Here is a 24188-nt window from a genome sequence, read left to right as displayed (position 1 = left end):
ACTTACTGACCCCTGCTTCTTCTTATACACCATCATGTCTGGTCTCCTTCTCTTAATGTGCAGCTTCCAGCACACTCTTGACCTACTTCTAATCTCCCACACACCCCTTTCTCTTCTGTCCTCTGCCTTCTAAGTTCCCTCCCAGCCCCTGTTTCTTTCTCTGTCCAGAGTTCCTGGGCCACTCAGTGCTCCCTCTCATCTACTGCTGTCTGTCAGCGTCACCTGGTATCTGATGTTATCCCTGATGCCATTAGCAGTACCTGCTGTAGCAGGAGATCGCTTGGGGCTGAGCAGGCATTGTACATGTTCCAACCTGCAGGGCATCCAGGTTTGTGTCCATAGTGTCAGAGCCTTGTCCAGCAGAGTGTTCGCTTTCTTCATTGAAGTAGACATACTGAAATTGAGACAAAGTTTGTAAAAATAGATTTTGTTGACTTTATTGTACAATTAAAATGCCTTATCGATACAAAAAACTTTATTTCAGGAGCTGCTCATATCTACAACAGAACTTAAGGAAATGTCTGAGTACTACTTTGATGGAAAAGGAAAAGCCTTTCGACCAATAATTGTGGTGCTAATGGCCAGAGCATGTAATATTCATCATAATAACTCCCGGTGAGTTACTTGCTTTCACACCTCTGTCATTGTATTATATTTGGGATTTTCTCATTCCCCACGTTACCATTTTGTTTCCCATTTTAAATGTAACATTTATCTAGCTGGGCGCAGTGGTGCACACGTGTAATCCCAGTAACCCGGGAGGCTAAAGCAGGAGGATTATAAGTTCAAGGCCAGCCTCCATAATTTAGCAAAGCCTTAAGCAACTTAGCAAGACTCTGTCTCAAATAAAAAGGGCCAGGGATGTAGCTCAATGTAAAGCACCCCTGTGTTTAGTCCCCATTACCAAAAACAAAAGCATTATATCTAAGAATTCACTCTGTGATGTATAGATTCTTACTTTTGAGTCACTAATGTCACTCTGGATATCTTCCTTTTGCAGACCTTTTGATGTGCTTGGAAGAACAACTTAAGTTACAAATTAAAATTCTGGAAAAAAAAATTAAATTAAAACCAGATTTGTTTAAATCACTGGGAAGTGAAGAATACCAGGATATGTATTTAATCATTATACACGTGGACGGTTAGTCCAAAGGTTGATTGTTCTAAAGCAGGCCATTATTCTGGGTTGTGGATGCACACACCCGGGTTTGCTGCTTCCTGTGACTTTGAATCATGCAGAAGAGAAATCTTTAAAGAAGACATATTGACTTGTTTTTCAATAGCTGCACCATTTTAATATTCCAGGAAATCTTAAAAGGAAAAAACCATTTCCCCATTACCTTGTGCAGCCAGCCCTCTTGCTAATTCTGCTTCCCCTCTCTTGTATTCAGTTATTTGATATGTTTAGTTTTGTGTTCTCTGTTTACTTGCCATTATTTTTAAACTCTTTACCTTATTGCTGAAATATCTTCATGTAATCTATTGATGGCAGTTCCTGAGTAGACCATAATGCACTGATACACATCCCTAGGGTTGAACAGTCTCATATTTCCTTTTCTTAATAGATAACACTTTGAAGGAATTTCTAAGAGTTGTCAGCAAAAACTAATGATACTGCTGTAAGAATGAGCACCAGGTATTTCTTAGCAAATGCAGGTGCCACCTCTGCCTTCAGCCTTGTGTCTCGCAGCAGTACCGCTCTATGTCCAGGTCAATTGGAGTGCCTAGAATCACCTTCCATTTAACTTAAATTTCAGAGAGCTCACAGTGTAATTTTTAGAATGCAGTAAAACCTTTTAACCATCATCTGGACCACTTTTACTTTACCTGGAAGGCAGTATAGCAGAAATGATCCCCCTGAACCAAACTCGAAATACGTCTCACGTGGTCTTACAGCAAAGATTCTCAGCCTCAGCACTACCGACATCTTGGGTCCAGTGGTTCTTTGTTGGTGGGAGGGGAATTGGACTGTCTTGTGCATTATAGGCATTTAACACCATCCCTAGGCTGCCACTGAAGGCCCGTCAGTTGATAACAACCAAAGTTCCTGAGACTGTGCCAAATGTCCCCTGGGATGCAAAATCACCCCTGGTGAGAACCTCTGGTCTAGAAAAAGTATATTTATATTTTTAATTTCTTAGACTAATATATAATACACAGGTAGTGTCCAGCATAGACGAGTCACAATCCCAGCCTGCATTGGATGGTCCCAGGACTCTGTCAGTGTTACTCCCCAGGTCCCAACTTCTTGGGAATACTTGCTTCCCAGAGACATTTCTGTGTTGGGCCCTTAATGGACTAAATATCTGGCTGTTGTTTCTATATCACTTGAAGCAAGAAGGGGCAGTGGACCTCTGAAGAGCTGGGCCATTTGTGATTTACTTGCCCAGAAAGGTCTAGAACAGTGTGAAAAAACATTTTAAGATTCAGGAGCAGGACCATTCCCTACCTCTGTTTTAGCCAGTGCCACCAGAGTATCTTTTCTTCCCAAGTGACACTCAAGTGTGTTCTTGTGCCTCACATGCTTGTTTCCTGGTGATGGCACAATGGAGAGAGACCCTCTTTATCATTTGACAATCAAAGTTTTATGGGTCTTTATGAAGCTTATCAGACATCCTGTTTCCGAAGTGTGTTTTATATTGGTAGTAGTAACGTGGTGAGGATTTTAGAAGACAGGAAACAAGTATTTTAAGAAATAGTGAAGGAAGGGAAAACTACTATTACTGATTTTTCTTTTTGTCTTTATTAATCTCTTCAGTTGTCTATTAAATGTTTTCTGCTGGATGACTTGACTGGGAGTTTTTAACCTGGGGTCTGTGGGAGTTATGGGGGTCTGTGAACCCTTGAAATTGTATACAAAATTTTGGGGGGGGACTGGGGATTACACCCAGGGGTGCTTAACCACTGAGTAACATCCCCAACCCTTTTTTATATTTTATTTAGAGACAGGGTCTCACTGAGTGCTTAGGGCCTTGCTAAGTTTCTGTGACTGACTTTGAACTTCAGATCCTCCTGTCTCAGCCTCCTGAGCTGCTGGATTACAGGCGTACGCCACCACACCCAGCTAAAATTTTTTGTGTATTTGTATTTTTCTAGGGAAGAGTATCCATGGCTTATAATATACTCTCAAAAGATAATATGGCCCTGAAAAGTTTAAGACTCAATCTTTTTCTCCTTGTATCCTGATAATCACCATACATGGGAAGGTAAAGTGGGAATGCAGACTCAGGCTTCCAGTGTCCAATAAATAGAGTTGTGGTGGATTCTGAGCTTTTCCTCCTCCAGCACCCTTCACTGAAAGACTCTTTGCCCCAGCCACTATACCAGGTGCTGTTGATGCCTGTTGGCCTTCATTTCTCAGCCCATCAAGAAGTACCTCTAACATAAAGAACCCTTTTACTTTAGGCTATTGTCCCTTCTGGAGGCATCTGCTATCTAGGGACTGATAGATGAAGGGCCATTCTAGCTGCAGAGCTTCTGGCCTAAGACTCTTGGGTCTGCATTTCCTTCCTGTTCTGCCCTCCTTTCCCTGGGTGTTAATCCCACAGGTACTCCTATGGGATCCAGTTCATTAACTTTTTTGTTTTTTTTGGTGGTACTAGGGATCAAACCCAGGGCCTTGCTCACGCTAGGCAAGCTCTCTACCTCTGAGCTACATTACATGCCCTGCCCACGTCCTGTAAATAGTCTCCATCTCAGAGTGCCTCCCAGATAACCTAACTTGAAATAGAATTCAGCAAAACCCAAACTAACTGTAGGTCAGCACATATGTTATCAAAGTTTTTGAGCTTTATCAGACTTGAGATCACGCTGAGCCACATACTGAGACCCCCAACCCTCAAAAAAAAAGTTGAAGGAGGGGCTTGATAATAAATACATTTCTCTAAATCGCTCCAGTGATTGAATACAGCACAGTTGTGGCATCTGCATCTTTCTCCCAAAGCTCTCCTGCTCAGTAGCCTTGCTGAAGTGTCCTACTACTATTGTCGGTACCATCCATTCCTGTGTGAAATTTCCAGCACTGGCAAGTAAATGCCCTTGTTAATGATGGGGAGTACCTGGGGAAGGGTATGGGTATGGCCAAGGATAATGGCCCACAAGTTTGAGCTCACAGGCATCCCTCCTACATCCTGTGCCACCCCTTAGATTATGGACACCTTTGATGTTGATGCCAACAGCATCCCCCGCACCCTGAAAAACTTCACATTATGTAATAGTGTGAATGGGGAATACCTGTCTAGGCACTGTGGTACATTCCTGTAATCCCTGCTACTCAGGAGGCTGAAGCAGGAGGACTGTTTGAGCCCAGGAGTGCTAACTAGGTTAGCAACATAGTGAGGTGCTGGGCAACATGGTGAAATCCTGTATCTAAAAAGTAACTAAAGGTACAGTCATGTGCAAGCCAGAGGAGGGTCATGATACTCATTTTTATGTATGTTTGAAATTCTTCATTTGGAAAATCATTTTGATCTAATGAAGGGGAAGCATCTGAGGGGCTTGCTGAATCACAGCACACAGGATGAAGCCAGCTTTCAGAAGGAAGGGCCTCTTTTTCTCGTGCTACCTTGCCTGTCACCTCGCCAAGGAGCTGGGAAAGTGTGGCAGTTACTTCACAGTAGGAAGTAGGAATGGTGCCCGGCTTTTCAAAGGCATGACTGGGTTTGGCACTTCAAAGATTCATCTTAAAGATGGCATGAGCTTTTTTTTGTAATCTGTAAATTTCAGTCATCTGTCCCCACGGGACGCTGCATTAAGGATAAGCAGCAGCAGTATTTTGCAGTTATGAGCTGGCACACATTAAAGCCTTATTGTGTAGAAAAAAATACATCAGATTCATACGGCATCTAAAATCTGATGTACGGGCTGTGTCACAGTGCCAAATAACACTCTAAGCAAGAATTCTCATTTCGTTAGTCAGTAATTAAGCCATGCAAAATGACATTTTTATGTGCATAGCTAGTCTATGAAATTTCAGAATATTTTAATAAATCTTTGTTTTAATATCTTCAAATGACAAAACAAAACAAACTAGCGTCTCAATGAGCACTTCCATTCCATTGCAACCTCCCAGCGGGAGCCCTGTCTGCTGACATAACTTGTGATAATGGAAGTGGTGCCCAACTTAGGAATGCTGAGAAAAGCTAGAGGCCTTGACAGTGTCTTTAAGGTAAGTTCTACTATTAGTTATTAAGAAAAGTATATTTTATTAGACTGAAACTTAGTTGAGAAAATATTCTTTTAAATAGCCTTACATTTGGGCCGTGGTTGTAGTTCAGTGGTAGAGCGCTTGCCTAGTGTGAGGCACTGGGTTTGATTCTCAGCACCACATATAAATAAATAAGTGAAATAAAGGTCCATCTACAACTAAAAAAATAAAAAATAAATAACCTTATATTTAAAACCAACTGTAAGAGTCTATCTTTCCCTGTGCTTTCAAGTCAACAACAACGAGGCCTAGTGACTTTAACTGAAAAACACTGTAAGCTTCCTAATATGGAGTCTGTGTCTCGCTGAGTGATGTAGAGCTAGTTCCTGAAAGTCAATCTCTATTTTCTTACTTACTAAGTGGTTTGTTGTTGTAGTGCTGGGGATCGAACCTAGGGCCTCACACATGCACTACTGAGCTACACCCCCAGCCCACTGAAGTGGCTTTGTACTACAATTTGTCTCTAAACTCCACTGCTCTTCTTTTTACTTCTTCCTCCTTGGAAGAATCTGTTGTGATCTGGAAGTATTAAGCACTGTTATGTTGTGACTTGTGAAATATTAATAATGATGAGCAACATGTAAAATTGATTTTCAAGCTGAAAGCATTTGAAGGTTCTGAGGCTTAGCTCTAAGGCCTTGGGTAGAGAACCCAGCAAGGAGTCATATTTTAAAATTCTGTTTAAAGCAACATCAGAAGATAGTCACATGCTATTTTAGTGTCTTTAGTTAATTCCTGCATCTTTTCTGTAGTTACACTTCATTTTTTATTACATTCTGCTGGGTATGAGGAATGAACATTCCCTTGTACAGCGTTCAGATTTGATTTTTAAAGAAAAGGGTCGTTTCAATAGGACTCTGTTTTCTTCCCTTGTAAGTTATAACCTAGCTGGATGCAGGGTGAATGCCTGTAATCCCAGCAATTTAACAAGACCCTGTCTCGAAACAAAAATCAAAAAAGGGCTGTAGCTCAATGGTAAGCACCCTGGGTTCAGTCCCCAGTACCAAAAAAAAAAAAAAGTATAACCTGGTGGTATTTGGAAAGTAAACAGAATAAGTAAAACATGTGGTTAGTGTGCATTTAAGTCAGGCATATGTTTAAGATTCAGAAAAATTTAGTTGGCTATTTCTTTAGTTTGATTTATTGAAATTCAGGTTTCTTAAATCCCCATAGATGGTGATAGTGATAATGACTGTGCCGGGAGCCAGGCGCAGAGGCACATGCCTGTAGTCCCAGCTCCTCTAGAGGCTGAGGGGAGGCTGAGGCAGGAGGAGCACTTTAGCCCAGGCCTGGACAACTTCTAAATATGATTAGAAGAAAATCTAAAACATGCTGTCTTGGTTATTGGTGTCATCATACTGAACATTAATTTAACACTATTAAGAACTTTGCATGTAGTGACAGTTGATTCTTTAAGACACTTTAAGAATACTTCTCACCTTTTTTCACCTTGCAACCCTGAAATTTAACTGGAACCTAATTATAACTTGGACAGCTGGCCAAGTCACTGCTAAAGGACATTAAAAAGGATTCTTCACCCCAGTGGCCAGACTTTTGAGATGTTTATCCTTTTTATGTTGACTATGCAAATTCTACTCCTTAATGTAGGGTCCATGAATTAGAATCTTGTCAGGGTCTTTGTACATTTTTAGAATGTTCTCCAAGGATGGAAATGGCTCTGTAGGGAAGCCAACGTTTTTACACAGTTTCTCTTAGAGAAATAAAATTCTTTGTCCTAGATCCGATGTCCTGTTTTCACAAGATGATTGCTGAGAAGGTTCTAGGCGGCGCCTCTGTTAAAAAGCATTGCTTTCTGTTAATTAGAGATATGCAAGCCAGCCAGCGCTCCATAGCCTTAATTGCAGAAATGATCCACACTGCTAGGTCTGGTTCACGACGACGTTATTGATGACGCAAGTTCTCGAGAGGAAAACATACGGTTAATAAGATCTGGGGTGAAAAGAAGGTATGGCTTTTAAACTTTCTTACCAAATCACGTGCTTTTTGAATTACATTTGCTTTCCAGATATGACTCTCATTCAAAAGTAAAATATACTTGCTCAAACATAGTCTTATAAATTTCAAAAAAGTATTCACATCATCCTTGTATATAGATACTTGGTATACAAGAGAAAATGCCATAGGAAAATAAACTAGTATTTCTGTTTACTCACCTTTTTTTTTTTTTGCGGTGCTGGGGATTGAACCCAGGGCCTTGTGCATGCGAGGCAAGCACTCTACCAACTGAGCTATCTCCCCAGCCCCTACTCACCATTCCGTATAGAATTTCTTTTGGTTGTAAGGAAAGGGATATTCATGGGTTTCCAAAAAGTGAATTTCATGAAGAATCATACATTTTACCTTTGGACTCAGATTACTCAGATTCAGTTTAAATATTTATTGACCGACTTCTGTGTGCAAGAGTGTCAAGGCAAATAAATAAAATGAAAAATGAAAAAAAATCTCAGATACTGTTCTACCATGAAAATCTTATCTTTTTGGATACAGTCAGTATGATAGGGTTTGGTTCGTATGGATATGTATTTTAAAATTAATTCTGTATTAGTTTATTAGCACTCTTTGAGGGCAGCATGCGCGGTAGGGACTTTGGTTTGAGGATATGTAAATCATATATACAATGATTCATATGAACAGTGGGAATAAAGTTTAAAAAAGGAACAAATAAAAATGCAGAGGCCTTTTGAGAGCAGACATCCACCCCACATGGGTGCCTCCTGGGCCATCTTGCCCCAGTTGAACAGCAAAATTTATGCAAAACATAACTTGCCCTCTCACCTTCTCCCTCACATAGCTGTAATACCTGGTTCCCTCCTGTTCACTTGTCCTTCGTGTGGTGGTTTTACTTTAACAGGAATGCCTTTGTTGTGAAATTAAATTTTGCAATTTGATATATATGACTTTTATATCAAATTTTATTATATTTTAAAAATAAATTTATTTATTTATATTAATTTTTTTCTTACATGTATATAGGGTAATAATGTCTGTCTTAATCTACTGTCCTTCCCATCCCAACCTGTCCCACCCCTCCCCTTACTCTCCTCTGTACAATCCAAAGTTCCTTCATTCTTCCCTACCTACCCCACACTATGGATCAGCATCGCTTAACAGAGAAAGCATTAGGCCTTGGTTTTTTGGGATTAGCTTATTTCACTTAACATGATGTTCTCCAGTTCCATCCATTTACCTGCAAATGCCATAATTTCATTCTCCCTTTAAGGCTGAGTAATATTCCATTGTGTATATGTACCACATTTTCTTTATCCATTCATCTATTGAAGGACATCTAGGTTGGTTCCATAGTTTCGCTGTCGTGAATTGAGCTGCTATAAATATTGATGTGGCTGCGTCACTGTAGTATGCTGATTTTAAGTCCTTTGGGTATAATCTGAGGAGTGAGATCACTGGGTCAAATGGTGGTTCCCATTCCATTTTCTGAGGAATCTCCATACTGCTTTCCAAAGTGATTGCACCAATCTGCAGTCCCACCAACAGGGTATGAGTGAACGTTTTTCCCCATATCCTCGACAACACTTATTATTGCTTGTATTTTTGATAATTGCCATTCTGACTAAAGTGAGATGGAATCAAATTTTAGATTAAAATATTTTATGTCCTGATCACTGAATTCCAAACATCAGAATGCTGGCAAAAGGAGGATGGAGTTTTGTGTTGGAGAGGCTATGGGTAACTTCATGACTCATTCCTGCAATAAGCTGTATGTTTTCAGGCAGAGCCAGTCCTGAAGCCTTATTTGAAGCTATTGAGCAGGGAAGGGACCATCAGGGGAACAAATTATGGTCTCCTCCTTGACTGGTGCCCTGCGTGTCTGCCTCTGCTGATGGGGACTTCTGAGTGCAGATAAAAGGAGGTGTTTGCTGCCATCACCTGCCTCTTTCTGCTGTGAGAGTGCTCGGCACAGCTCTGCCTGCCAGTCACCTTTTTCCTTCTCTGAACCGCAGTGACTATATTATCACTACAAGAATCCACGTGAGCCCTTGTACTCCTGATTCCCTTCAACCCCTCACACCTAGCCATCTAGAGGCTGTGGTTCCAGCTTCATATGCTGTAACTCTTTGGCCTCTAGGATCCTCAGGGGCAGAAAGCAAAAAGGTAAAGACTCAGGAATCTCAGGCCTCAAGTTGCTGATGCTGTGGGGGGTAGATGGGTGGGTATACGTGTGTCCATATATGTCATGATGGGTAAAATGACTTTATAAGTTATGCTTACATGCTAGCTTATACAATATATGTATTAAATAAAAATGGTGATTAATTGGTAAACATACACTGAATGTTACATGTCTTTTAGATACTAGAGAACAGACAATAAATACCTAAAATGATTATGTTGAAAATTCTGTGAATTACAATTTCTGTGAGCTCTAGCGTTTATGACTAATTACAATAGGACTTAATAACATGTAAGCCATATCTAATTAATGTGAGTATATGATTACAGCATATTATTCAACTACAAATAATTTATAATTATTTGCTAATACATTGTGGACATCTCATGATCTAAAGTTGGGAAAGTATTGATTACCTAATGATCAATGAAAACTATATTTTATCAGGCTGTGAGTATAGTTGAGTGGTAGAGCACTTGGCTAGGATGTGCAAGGTCCTGTGGTAGATGCCCAGCACTGAAAAAAATTTGGGGTGAGTTCTGTGAAAGAAGGGCAGTGTGAATAGTGCAAAGAGCATTGAACTTGGAGCAAAATTTCCTTAATTGAATTCTCATTGGTCAAAAAAATATGCTATGCACTGATGTGCTAGGTACTAGCAGGAACAGTTCCGCAGCTGGGTCCTCCGGGCGTGGTAAGAGCAGGACAGCACTGCTTGGGGACGCAGAGTTCAAGGGTTGTGCTCACTCAGTCAGCAGGAGGCATTTGGTCAGACTGCCATATCAGAGTTTGCTAAGTGAAAAAGGAGAACTGTGTGTGCGTGCGTGTGTGTGTTGTGTGTTGTGTGTTGCTGGGGATCAAACCTAGGGACTTGGACATGGTAGACAAGTGCTCTGTCACTGAGTTACACCCCAGCCTCCAAAGAACTTCTTGAGCAGAAGGAACAGTAAGTAAAAAGGCACAGTGACGTGGTTTATGGCGAGAGCAAATGATCCAGTAAAGGCAGCTGCATTTTGGTGAATGCAAAATCTGGGGAATGCAGTCAGAGGAGTCCACTCCTTCTCCGTGACTAAGGTATTATCTGAAATCCAGTTCAGGTCAGACAATGGCCCAAATCTGTAACTGAGTCTTATAATCCTGCTGAGAAGGGCGGACTTATTCTTTCCTATTCCACATTTATCCTGACAAGGTAGTTTCATCATTGACTCCATTGCTCTGATCTTTTTATTGAGTGTTTTCTCTTCTTTCTCTAGGCTGTTCTTGCTGGAGATTTAATTCTTTCTGCAGCATCTATAGCTCTGGCACGGATTGGAAACACAACTGTTATATCTATTTTAACCCAAGTTATTGAAGATTTGGTGCGTGGTACGTTGATGCTAACTTTTTTATTTGTTCAGTCCTGGTATTTAGCAAGCAATAAAACCATATCTCAAGAGACCTTTTTCCTTCTTTACAGGTGAATTTCTTCAGCTAGGGTCAAAAGAAAATGAGAATGAAAGATTTGCCCACTATCTTGAAAAGACCTTCAAGAAGACCGCAAGTCTGATAGCCAACAGTTGTAAAGCAGTATGTACGTTCTGTCTTTTCAAGTTAAAAAAGCCTTATAGCTCTTTTTTGGAGCTAATTCTAGAAAACATCACTGGAGAACTTTAAAAGAGTATCCAAATAGGAGCTGAGGGCATAGCTCAGTGGCAAAGTGCTTGCCTAGCATGCACAAGGCTGTGGGTTTCACACACACACACACACACACACACACACACACACACAAATACAAATACTCTCCAAAATCCTGGAAGGTCAGTGAGGAAGAATTATAGTCCCAAACAACAGAGAAGTTCTACTCTGGGCTGTGGTTTTTATTTTTGCTGTCTTTTGGTATGCAGCCATTAACTATTCTTATAATCTTACCTCCCAAGAATTGAATCAAACTGAAGCTTTATAATATATCCCCAATCTATCGTCCAAATGTATTACATTCTGAACAATTTATGGCAAATTTTTTCACAATTGTTGTCACATAAATTTTTCTGACATTTGACTTTAAAAAGTTAAAAAGTGCTGTGTTCTTAAATATAATGATTACCCAGCAGAAAATATTCGATTTTACTAGTGTTCTACCTATTTTTTTTTAATTGTAGATGGGACACAATATCTTTTTAAAAATTTATTTTATGTGGTGGTGGAGGATCGAACTCCATGCCGCACACATGCTAGGCAGGTGCTCTATCCCTGAGCTACAGCCCCAACCCCATACTTTTTTTTTATAGATAGCAGATCTTCACAATATCATTATATGAAATATAAATAAGCCTTATTTATTCATACTGATTTATTCACACTTATTTATACTGATATTTTAACACCATTATCTTTAATCTGTAGCCTCAAAGGTGTAGTATTCATTTTTAAGCTCACAAGTGAAAAACAATGTCTCCATACAATTGTTCATTTGAACATCTCTCAGCCTAACAGATGCAGAGATATATAATCGCCCATGTGATTAAAGCAATAAGAAAGGAAGACCTCTGAGGGTCAAAAGGAAATTGCTTTTGACATACTGTTAACATAATTACAATTAAAGACAGCTTTTTCTCAGACTTCTCCAGTGAATAAGTCCCTTGCTGATACCATCTCTGTTTTGATAAGTGTCAAGAAATGTGTAATTGTGAGCCGGGAAAGAATGAGGACAACACTTTCTTCCTAAAATAGATCTAATTGAAACCCTAAGGAATGTGAATTATGTAGAACATGCTGGCCAGAATCTCAGCCATTTTTGTCTTTTTATTGAAAGGGCTATTATGTTCTTATTTCTAAGAAATTACAAGTGTGTTTTTCTTTTTTAAGAGATGAAAATATGATAGATACTGAATGTTAAATAAAAGAATGACCTACTTAAAAATGGGTACTTTAAAGCTGTTACATTAATCCTTCATTGATTATTCTACCCCAGATGGCCAAAATCTGCATCAGGATCCATCATAAGACATACCAGTCTGTTAAGTGAGAAGTTCATTGGTAATTTCATAGGTTTGAGACTGCAGTTCAGAGGCATGAGCAGGTGGTGGGGCTGTTGGAATTGGAATCACACAAAGTAGACAATCCTGGACACAAAGGCGCTGTATTGCCTAGGGCTAGAACAGTAACTTATTCACTCAGTGCGGGAATCCAAGAAGACAGATCTAAGTTATCAAGGAAAGGTTTAATTCTGGTCACTATCCTCTGCCTACAAAGTCAAAGATAATGCACATGCATTCTTTTATAAAGAGTGCCTCATTCTTCAAAGATTATTAGCAAGAAAATAATGGATGTGTATGTGAACATGGCTCAACCTCTATTAAAATGAAATAAATGCTCTGTGCTTTCCATTAGGAGGAATGCCGACATCACCCCAGAACTATCTATTTTCCATGTAATTTATTTCTAAACCCCAGAGCTGTTAGAATAATAAAGCAAATCATAGTGTGAGTTCTCTGAATAAAAGCTTCTATATTTAAGTGCCCATGGGTGGAAATATTCCAGAGGTGTTATGTATTGGAAATTGCTATTTTTATGTACTCTTGGTATTTAAAATGCAAAGACTTATGTGAGCTCTGAAGGAATGCATGCAAAGCAAATTAGACAGACCGAAAGAGGGAATAGGAAGGTAGAGACTGGTATTATTATAGAAGAACTAATGGGTTTCTGAAATGTTTTAAGAATTGGAAGGAAATTTACCAGCTTATGATTCATTCTACTGAGGACACCATTTTTCCCCTACCACCTAATCCCCAGCCACCTTACCCTTTATAACCAACCACTGTATTTTAATAATATATAAATATATATGGGAATATATATATATTTAATAATATATATATATAATATATATTTAATAATATATAAATAATATGGGAATCTAAGAGAGGGCTATCTAGGGAGATTGTTTTGTGACTGATATTAAAATAGAATCAATCTTATTTTAAAAAAATGATTGGGCACTTATTTATATAGTCAATGCAAACTACATTTTGTAGCTTACCAAAAAAGTTATGACTTGTCGCCCAGATGATTGGATGGGAATGAGAGCTGACAGGTCATGTTGCCTGTCCAGTGTTCTTCAGCCAGAACTAGGTATGATAATCCTGCTTTGTTTTTCTTGTGAATTTCTGTCCCTTTTTTTTTTTTTTTTCCAGCGGAGGGGTGGGTTGGGTTTGGTTTTGCAGTCCTGTGGATTGAACTAGAGCCTCATATGTACAGTTGCTCCACCAGTGAGCTATATCCTCAGCCCTTTTGCCTGAGTTTCTTGTCTCTCCAGAACTGTGTGTGGCCTGGAACCAGTAGGGTTTATTCTTGCTTTATTTTCAAAGCTCTAGGGTGCTACCACAGAATTTTGTGCTATGGGTCATATTATCAGAATACTGTATTTTTTTTTTTTGTTACCATATTTCTATCTATAGGGCTTAATCAGATTTTGCCAATTGTCCAAATACAAAGTAGCAAAGGGAAGAAGTCTTTTTCCCCAGGATCCATTCAAGGATCTCTTGTTGCCTTTAGTTGCCATGAGATCTTTGTCTCTCTTAGTCTGGAGCAGTTCTTTGTCTTCATCTTATGTAATTACCTTGATGGTTTGAAGAACATGGGCTAATTATGTTGTTGAGCCTCTCAAGATTAGATTCAGGTTATGAATTTTTGGCAAGAGTACAACGTGCACTGCTGTGCTCTCCGTCTTATCACCTGAGGAGATGCATGATGTCTCCAGCTCTTCAGTGGTGATGTGTACTTTGATCACTTGGTAAGGGTGCTGTCTGCCAGGTTTCTTCACTTTAAAGTTAACTATTGCCTTATTTTTAAGGAGGCATTTTCATATTATGTAAATATTGTTTCTCATCAAACTCTCACCTACTGGTTTTAGTATCTACTAATGATTCTTTTCTGAGGCAGTTATTACTGAGGTGGTTGCCAAATGGTGGTTTTCCTGTCATTCCTTCCAAGTCACTCTTCTACAGTCGTGTTAGTATTCTGGTTAGCTCTATCTGGATGATGTTAGGTTGTTTGTTCTAAGGATTCTAACCCTTTATCAGTGTTTAATGCTTAATTGTCCCATATTCAGCCAGTGGGGAAGGCTTTTAATCTTGCTCCTATATCCTTAACGTGCACCCACCGTTCTTTTAGCACTTTCTTAATTTCTGGCAGGAGATATTCCACCCGCATCTTGTGCTTTCCAGCCCTGGCATCCACTGAGCCCAGATTCCTTTTGATGGAGGTGATATTTAGAAGTCAGAATTGGCCTGGATGTCAGTTTTCTAGGCCCTCTCAATGAAAGCTGGGAAATACATATGCATGTGTTATGTATGTGTGTAGAGTTATAGTTTAAATCTGGGTTGTCCCCCAGGGCTCATGTGTTGAATGCTCTGTCCCTTGCTGGTGGCATCATTGGGTGGAAACTTTGGGAGATGGGATGTGGTTGGGAGAGGCGGATCACTGGGGGCATGCCTTTGAAGGCTGTGCTTTGTCCCTGGACCCTTCTTCTCTCTGTCTCCCTGCTTCCTGGATGCCTTGAGGTGAGCACTTCTGATCCACAGAGTACTCCCCTCCATGATGTTCAGCCTCACCAAAGGCCTGAAGTGACAGGGCATAGTGACCGTGGACTGGAAAACCTATGAAACTGTGAGCCAAATAAATCTTTCTTCCTCTCCAGTTGATTTTCTCAGGTGTTTCTTCAAAGTGACAAACAGCTAACTCAAATGGATATGTGCATTTCTGTATTTCTGTATCCATCCATACTTCTTTGAAACCTTTTGGTATCCTACTGGTGGCTCCAAATCCACCTAACCCCTCAGGATCATGATTTGTTCTAGCATGCCATTTTTCCATATTTGTAACTCTTCTCCAACAGTGAGAAACTTGGTTCCCATTCTCTTGTCTTTAGCTTGAGGATAAATCAAAGCACTATTTAAAAGTAATGTTTCCTAGCTGGCATGGTGGCACATACCTTTGATCCCAGTGACTGGGGAGGGTGAAGCAGGAGGACCAGCCTCAGCAACTTCATGAGACCCTGTCTCAAAATAAAAATTAAAAGGAGTTGAAGATGTGACTCAGTGGTTAAGCGCCCCTGGATTCAATCCCTGGTACAAAAAAAAGTTACCTCTCCTTTTTGGTGTGGTTATGTTATTATTTGAAATATAATTGGATCTTTTTAATTCCACGTTAGGGGTCCCTTCCCATTGTTACGGATTCTGTTTGTTTTGTGTCGAGGGTCTTGTTACTCTTGTTATTCTGAGCATGTGAGACATTAACGTTGCTCTAAAAGTCAGAACTTACAAAAAGTCAACTCCCTTTTCTTTTTCTTTATGCCGTTGTCACTCCCCCATTTGCTGGACCCACCTTATAGGTAACTAGTCTCATTATTTCCTCCTTTCCATGTTTCATTTTGCACAAATGAACAAAGAGGTGTCTGTTATTTCTCTTTTTTACAACAAAGAGTGTAGTGGTCTATGTGTTTGTTTTGCTTTTGCTTTCTTCACTTAGTAATATATTCTGAAGTGATTTCATGATGATTGTAGAATCCACTTCATTTAAAAACAGCCGGATTGTGTCCATTGGGTGGATGTAGCATAGTTTACTTAGCTACTCCTGTGTATGGGCATTTAGGTCTCCAGTGTGTTACCATTACAAGTAACACTCCAGTGACTAACCTTAAGTAAGTATAGTTTTGTATTGTGAGAGGTGTGTTCAGGGTAAATTTAGGGGACAGTGTATTTGTGGCTTTGTTAGACACATAACCAAATTCCCTGTACAAGGGTTTGGAGTATGCATTTCTGTCAGGAATTGATGAGGGTGTCTTCTTTCCCCACAGCCTTAATCACTAAATATGGCATTAGACTTCTTAGTTTTGCCAATTCGATATATGAGAAATGGTATCACAGTGATTATTTTGTGTCCTTCCTTTCTGAATGAAGCTGTACATCTTTCCTATGGTTAAGAGCCCTATTATTTCTTTCATTTTCGAGAATTATCTGTTCCTGTGTTTTGCCCATTTTTCTAGTGGGTATTTGATCTTTTCTCTCCTCAGTTTTAAAAGCTCTTTATATATTAAGAATATGTCACTGTTTCTAGGCCCTCTCAATGAAAGAGCTGGGAAATACATATGCATGTGTTATGTATGTGTGTAGAGTTATAGTTTAAATGTGGGTTGTCCCCCAAGTCTCATGTGTTGAATGCTTTGTCCCTTGCTGATGGCATCATTGGGTGGAAACTTTGGGAGATGGAATGTGGTGTATGATTGTGGTTGTTGTATGTATTTTCTCCCAATATCTTTAGTCGATTTTGACAATATCCTGTTTTTGATATTTTCTGTGGTAGTAGCATTCCAGTTCTCTCTGGTATTTTTAAACAAATAAGACAATATGTGCATTCACCCATCCAAATATCTCTCCTAATCCATGGTGCCAAAATATACCCTTCAAAGGTGGAGATCCTTGCTGGGTGGCGCATGCCTAAAATCTTATTGGCTGAAGAGACTGAGGAAAGAGGATTACCAGTTCCAGGCCAGACTTGGCAACTTTGGCAAGACCCTGTGTCAAAATGAAAAATGAAAAGGGCTAGAGATGTGGCTCATTAGTAATGTGCCCCTGGATTCAATCCCCAGTACCACACACAAAAAAGATAGAGATCCTTATTAAATATGAAATATTTTGTCCCCTCTAACACAAACAGTATTTGCCAAATTTTCTGAGACACAGCTCCTAAGAACCTGATGCAAGGCTTGGCCCTTCCCCAGAAAGAAGCGCACTTGCACAGCACAACCTGGCTGTCGCATCTGCGCCGAACACAGTCACCAGTGGAGCTTTCCTTAACCATTCTCCAAACTCCACCCACTTTCAGAAAGCTGTGAGCATCTCTGATGCTGAGCGTTGTTCCTTCACGTCAGCCCACCTCCTTGCCACATGGGTTGTGCTTTGTTGCGTGATTTTGCTATTTGTGGTTGTTTTCGGTTAGATGGCCACAGATACAGAAAGTTCTAGGCAGGGGAACGGGACTTTCTGGGGAGTTCTTCACGCTATAGGAGTTGCAATTTGAACAGAAATGTTGACCCTTGCCTGTGTGTGAGGTAGAAGCTGCCCACTAATGAGGAACTCATGTCTGTTTTGGCAGATGTGAGTGGGGAAGGGACATGGCATGCAGACCTCACAGCTTTATGCTGACTTGGGGCATGTTCCGTGACCTTTCTGAGCTGCCATTATGTTGTCTATTGGAACAGCCTTGTAAAAAGATAGAGAGAACAGATTCTGAAGCCGGGCACTTGGATTCAGATTCTGATGACAGGTAATACCTGTTCCATTGGCATCTCAGTTCCTCAGGCCTCATAGTGACCTCCTATGTGATAAATCTCAGAATGCAGAGTGAGTGATCAGAAATTGTGAGCTTTTCTCATCGTCAGCCTCATAACAGTATTTATGGGATGTTGTGAACTTTAACCAAGATGATACCAAGTGCTAATCACATATGCTCCATAAATGTTAATCTGTTAACTTTGGAAGACATTTTTTTAAAAAGATTTCATTTTTTTTCAGTTTGTATTTCTGGGTGGCTTTTTGTTTAAAAGACAGCATGAATCTTGCCACAGGAGAATGCTTCATTATCAGTTACTTATCCCAGCTCAGCATATCCCAAGCTGCCCAAATCTTGCCATGCTCATTCTTTGAGCCAATTTGATAGATATCTTGGCTTCTTTCAAAGTTTCAAAATTATTCCCCTGTCTCATAGAGATTATTTAGTTGAAAAGGGGAGCCCCTCCATCCAGCCTATGGGTTAGGTCTTTGCTATTGAAAGCAGTTATGAGCTTATTATTCACTCAAGTAAGTGGTCACCTGACCTCTTATGATTGTGTGCAGTTTTATTCTGCACTTATTGCTAAGCATTATAGCCACAGCATTATCAAAAAACATTCTCCAGGCTCAGGAAGTTATTTGATCTAGCTTTAAAAAGCAGAAGTGAGTGGACCTGCCCAGGCTCCTGGTTCTGAATCCAGGGAATAAGGAAGATGAGGGGAAGATTAATGAGAGCAAACAAAGATTGAATTCTAACCAGATGCCAGGCAAAATTACTGAGGGCGTAGGTGTAACATCATGTTTACTTCTCAGCAGCCCTGTGAGGTAAGTGCTTGTAATGCCTGCATTTTACAGAAAAGGGAACAGAAGCACAGAAAGCTTAAATAGCATGCCAAGGTCATATGGTAGTGGTAAGGGGCATAAATCCAACCCTGCTGGCAAACTGCAGAGATTGCCCCCTATACCATGCTGATGCCTGAAAAACGGTTCTCAAACAGAGAACCAGAGGTAGGGACTAAAGGTCGGGGGAAGGATTATTTACGACCCAGTGATCTTTACGGGAAGACCTCCTTCTCTCTTCCTCATTGAGAATCAGTATAGACAGTGTAGACATTTCCTCTCCAGTAAAGCACAGTGTGTCACCCCCTTCCCTCTTTTGGTTTTTTACCCAGGCTTTGTTTTCTGCAAATGTTGCCAGGCCTGCTTAGCATGCTTAGCAGAGCAGTGGGAAATGCACTCGAGTGGACGGCATCCACTGGTTATTTTGAGTATTAAAAAGACTTGAAGTCCTGTTTCTCTCCCCATTAACAAGGGGATAAAACACTTGTTGTACAATGATATTACTTGCAAGAGAAATATAGGAAGAGTAGAACCAAGGAACATCCTTCTGATGATGAAAGAATAGTGTCTGAATGTCTGAAGCACAAGGCTTGAGACTGTTACAGACAAAGCAGGAAACCACTGCATTCAGAAGTAAGTGGAATCACCAAAATTTATTAAAAGAAAGGAGGACAGATGGGGAAATACGTGGCCACATCCACGTGTATGATTAGATGAGATATCTCGCCCTAAATGAAGGATAGTTTGTAGAGGTAATTAAAGCCAACAGTAATTGGGTCAGTGTGATGAGTGCTGGAAGCCAGTGTCTCACATATTAGAATCTGTTCCTTTTTCATGTCACAAAGATTTACTTAGCCTGTTAGCAGAACTGTCCCCTAATAACTCAGTTTTTCCCAAGCAATGAGAAAGACTGTTTATCCTATTGGAAAGAAGAGGGAACTGGGTGGAGGGAAGTAGTTTTCTTAGCATTTGAGAAAACAGAGGGTGGGCTAGCTCAGTGATAAAGAGTGCTTGCCCAGCATGCACAAGGCCCAGGGTTCTCAACCCTACTACTACCCCCAAAAAAAAGGTAAGAAAAAGAAAACATTCATTTTGTACCCATTTGTATCCTTTTGGTATCAGTATCTCCTGACTGTAAGTAATCTAGCCTCACAACCTCTTATTTAAGGAAATAGCCATCTGGCTCTTTGATCTAGGGTTTGGCTGCCTTGTTTCTGGCTGCCAACAGCTTATCTGACACTCTTTATTTCAGGTCTCTGTCCTAGGATGTCCTGACCCAATGGTGCATGAGATTGCCTATCAATATGGAAAAAATGTGGGAATAGCTTTTCAGGTGGGTGTATTTCTTATTTAAAAGAATGGTGGTGTGATGGGTGGTGTGACCCGCCCAGTGTTAGGATTTTCCATGTGATGTGGGCACTGTGGTGCTTTTTACATTCCCCTGTTCTTTTCCCTAGCTCATAGATGATGTACTGGACTTCACCTCCTGTTCTGATCAGATGGGCAAACCAACATCTGCTGATCTGAAACTCGGGTTAGCCACTGGCCCAGTCTTGTTTGCTTGTCAGCAGGTAGGTTTTACAAACTCGCTTTGATGCACTGCTGTGTAGCCTTACAGAACCAATGTCTCTGGTTACATTTGATGGAAAGGCTGAGATAAGGAGTAGCTGGGGAGGGAATTAATTAAATAATTGGTTTTGACCTGGTTTCAGATCCGATTTTGATCCTAGTTGCAGGACTGAGATGTTGGAGCCAGTCATTTCCACTTCTATGCCTTATCTGTAAAATAGAAAAGATTAGAGACTTCCTCCCCAGGTTGTTAGGAAGATTAAGATAATGCTCATTATCTTGTAAATGTTAAGTGCCATATGCATTTCATTTAAGGTAGTATTAGGATTTATTTCATATATTTGAGGCACTGGCAAGGTGAATGGTTTCCATATCTTGATTGTAGGACTGGACTTTGGGTGTGCCTCAGAGCCCATTAAAGAGGCCCAGGAAACGTCAAAGGCCTCTAAGCCTAAGAAATTCTGAGAAATTCTTCAGTTCCAGAAGTTTAATGGGACTGTTCTCTGCTCTGAGAGGCATGGCCTCAAAATGTCAAGTCAATGGAATGCACTAGAATCAGTTCCTTCTTTCTCCAGATTGAGGGACTGTCAAGGAAGTAAGTAAAGCTGCCTTCATATTCTCCTTAATATGGATGAAAGGCTTAGGAGGCATCAAAGATGCTGTGCTGACTTGCAAGGCGACATTTCCACAGCTTGTACTAGTCCCTGGCCACATTGCATTTGGCTGTACCAAATGTTATCTGAAAAAAAGTGGGGCATTGACTGGTGCTCGGACCTTTTCTTAAATAGATTTTTCACCTTTGTGGCTTTGCTAAAAGCTCTTAATGCTAAACACCCAAGGTGTCCATCACCATGTCACTAAATTAAAGACTAGCTTTTTGATTTGAAATTTACAAAGATAAATCATGTCTTCTGTAGAACTCGTTGGTTCCATTTTGCTGTAGAGAGGTGCGATCATCTTGCATTCACTATCTAGTAGAGTTGCTGCCAGGGGCATTCAATCCCAGGGGAGGCTGATGTCCCCGGTGCTGGGTCCGGTTGCCTTGGGCAAAAGCAGTCAATTGAAGAGTAAAGGCTGTGAACAGAGATGTTGGGGCACATGGTAGGAACATTATTACCAGGCTCCATCCTCTTGAAAAAATTTGAGGCCAAGGTAAGAAGTGAAGTGTGCTATAAATGGGTCCCTTTTCCCACTGAGACTAATTCTCCAGCTTAAACTCAGGGACATTACTAAAGATGTGTGCCAAGTTCTGGTAAAAATTTATAAAACTCCCTTTGATACATTAAGGCAGGAGTGAGGAACATTTCCTGTTTTACCATAATCTCCCCACACAAAAAAATACTCATTAGCCATGTAAATGTAAGGGTATGCATGAGATTAGAAAAATTAGTCGCTAGCTACCATTACAGGTACACCTATAACAATATCCTTAGACAGTGGCTAGTAAATGTGAGTAAAGAATATGACCTATGTAGGCTGATCCAGCTAGTTTGGCAAAGATTCAGTTAGGCCCTGAGATTATCAATCAAGATAACTAAGGAACAATCCTTTCCTAGGGGGAAAAAAAAAGCCTACAATCTCCTACAAAGTTGTGATTGCTATACTTTTAGAAATCTCAAATTTATAAATATTTTTCAAGAGCCCCATGATACTAACAGTTGAGTCCTACTTAAACCTTAAGATGACTGGTTCCAGAACAGACTGGCCTTTTCCTATTATTTCACTGTGAACATATTTCAAAAGAAATTAATTTGTTCTACACACAGGAGTAGTGGCTAATTCTGCCTTCAGATATAATGGTGCAAAGTCAGGAGAAGTTTGAATGGACTCCTACATATTGATGTGTCAGCAATGTGTGATAGAAAAATAGTGGGTCTGGTGGGGCGGGGGCGGGGGCAAGAAAAAGGAACAAAAAGTTTCACAGCCCCAAACCACTATTTTATGCGTGTTTCAGTGGGAAATCCCAGGGTCATGAGGCATCCACTCACTGTCACCAGACAGCAGCTCTTTTCTCATCTGCCCATAAGGCAGTGGGGAAAGAGAGCTAAAAAGGCACATTGTAGCCTTAGAAAAGGGAGCACATGATGAGGCCAAGCAGGAAGTAACTCTGGATAAGACTCATTTCATAGATTGATTTTTGTCTGGTGGCACAAGGGCCAGAAGTTAGTCAAATATGTATTCATAGTTAGTTAAATATGTATTTATAAATTGTTTTCAAATAAAATAGCAAGTGTAGGCTCTACTAATGGATTACAGTGTCAAAAAGGTATTCTTAGCAAGAAATTTGTCAAAAGAATTATGGGAGCCAGGCCCAGTGGCACATGCCTATACTCCTAATGGCTCAGGAGGCTGAGGGAGGAGGATCGCAAGTTCAAAGCCGGCCTCAGCAACTTAGCAAGACCCTGTCTCAAAATAAAAAGGGGCTGGGGCTGTGGCTCAGTGGTTAAGCACCACTGGGTTCAATCCCCAGTACCCCCGCCATCCTTCCCCTCAATTTTATGGAGCTTATCATTTTTTAATTTTGGTTAAAACAAGTTTCAAAAATAACATGAGGAAGTACAGTATCTTCATTTAATGAAAATGCATTCTTTTTCGTTGATAAAGAATTCTTTCATATATTATATCTAATCTCACAACTCCTCTTTGTGATAGAAATGATGGTGTCTGTTCTACAAATAAGAAACTGACACTCGAGTCTGGCCAAAATTAAACATCTGGTAAATGGCACAAAAGGCAATTGAACATTGCCAAGTTTTCCAGAACCAGCATTCATTTTACTACACCATGGATTATTATTGCCACTGATAACGTTGATAGAAGGTAGTACCTGGTGAGCTTGGGTAATACCCATTAGTCTAGTCTCCCCACAGAGAAGATAACCAGTGTGCCCTGGCACTGAAACGCAGGGGCAGTGCTCTACGTCTGCTCTTTCTTATTTGCAATTAACATACCCATTTAGTAGAGTAGTTCTAAGGTGTGTGTAAAAGGTGAGCTTGTAGCCTAGTCTTTGAATTTAACCATTGCGAACATCTTGAGTCTCACTGGTAATATTGGGGAACTGCCTTTTTAAGGCATGCTGGGTTATCTTGAAATTAGAATTTGCTGGGTTCTGCAGGCGTGAAATTCCCTGTGTTTGGGATCCTGATATTCTTGACATCTCTCTAAAAGTATTTTCTGATAACAGTTTTTACAGAGGATTTAATAAGTTCTGGGGGTTGTAGCTCAGTGGTCTGACATGTGCAAGGCTCTGGTTTGATTTTCAGCACCACAAAGAAAATAGAATACTTTCAGGATAACTGGAGAGGTCATCTACGTGTATATATATTGTCTTTAAGAACAAATACCTTGTTAAATTTCTCAAGAATATATTGATCGGACCTTAAAATCTTCAGAAACAAAATGGAAGTCTTTTCTTTTGTGAGACATTAGTTTGCAAGATCTTTTTGAAAACTTTTCTTCTGTTTATCTTACTTGGTAAGTCACTAGACCTAAATGTCAGCACGTAGCTGTATTTCCAGCTGGCACCACCATCCCCTGCACCAGCTGCACAGGCTTATGCTGTTGTGGTGAGTAGTTGGTGCCTTAGAGTTACCCAAGTTTTGTTCTGGTAAACACTCCAGTTTACTGATCACCTTTGTAGATTCATTTATGGGAGGATTTCACAGTTGGACTCTGACTCATCTACAGGTCATTTTCCTACTCTTAAAAACAGCCTAAGCAAACAAAAATATTCTCATTTTTTTCACTAAATCTGCAGACAGACAACTATTCTTCCTGTTTCTCATTTCTTCATACATACTTGAAGGGGAATGGGGAGAAGTTTGTTATTTGCATGTTAAAACAAAGGAAGGATATAGTCACACTCGATGCAATGTTTTTAGTATAAAAAAGCATCAGAGAAACCACCCAGGCAGCACATTTTACTACTTGTTGAAGCTGCAGATAAAGCCCAGGACAGGTTCACATCAACTTGAGAATCCTAGCTACCCAGTTTTTGACTGTGGTATTAAAAAATGTAAACAAATACCTGCCTGATCTGACTTTTCACAAATAAAATTGAGGCTTTCCTGATTTGTTTTCAGTAAATCTTATTTTATTTTTAAGAGACAACTAA

The 24188-nt window shown here is 40.1% G+C and overlaps 1 protein-coding gene across 1 annotated transcript in view; it reads left to right on the top strand.

Moving 5' to 3' along the window:
• Positions 1-24188, top strand: part of Pdss1 (decaprenyl diphosphate synthase subunit 1) — a 36368-nt gene that overhangs the window by 6477 nt on the left and 5703 nt on the right. The window contains 8 exon segments of the mRNA XM_047521596.1: positions 485-615; positions 7031-7088; positions 7090-7126; positions 7129-7172; positions 10610-10721; positions 10813-10922; positions 19758-19838; positions 19963-20076. Of these exon segments, the coding sequence (XP_047377552.1) occupies positions 485-615; positions 7031-7088; positions 7090-7126; positions 7129-7172; positions 10610-10721; positions 10813-10922; positions 19758-19838; positions 19963-20076 (687 nt within the window).

Source organism: Sciurus carolinensis, chromosome 12 (assembly GCF_902686445.1).
Source record: "Sciurus carolinensis chromosome 12, mSciCar1.2, whole genome shotgun sequence".
Lineage (NCBI taxonomy): Eukaryota > Metazoa > Chordata > Mammalia > Rodentia > Sciuridae > Sciurus > Sciurus carolinensis.
Note: the sequence above shows the minus strand (reverse complement) of the source record. Positions and strands in the feature narration are given on the sequence as shown.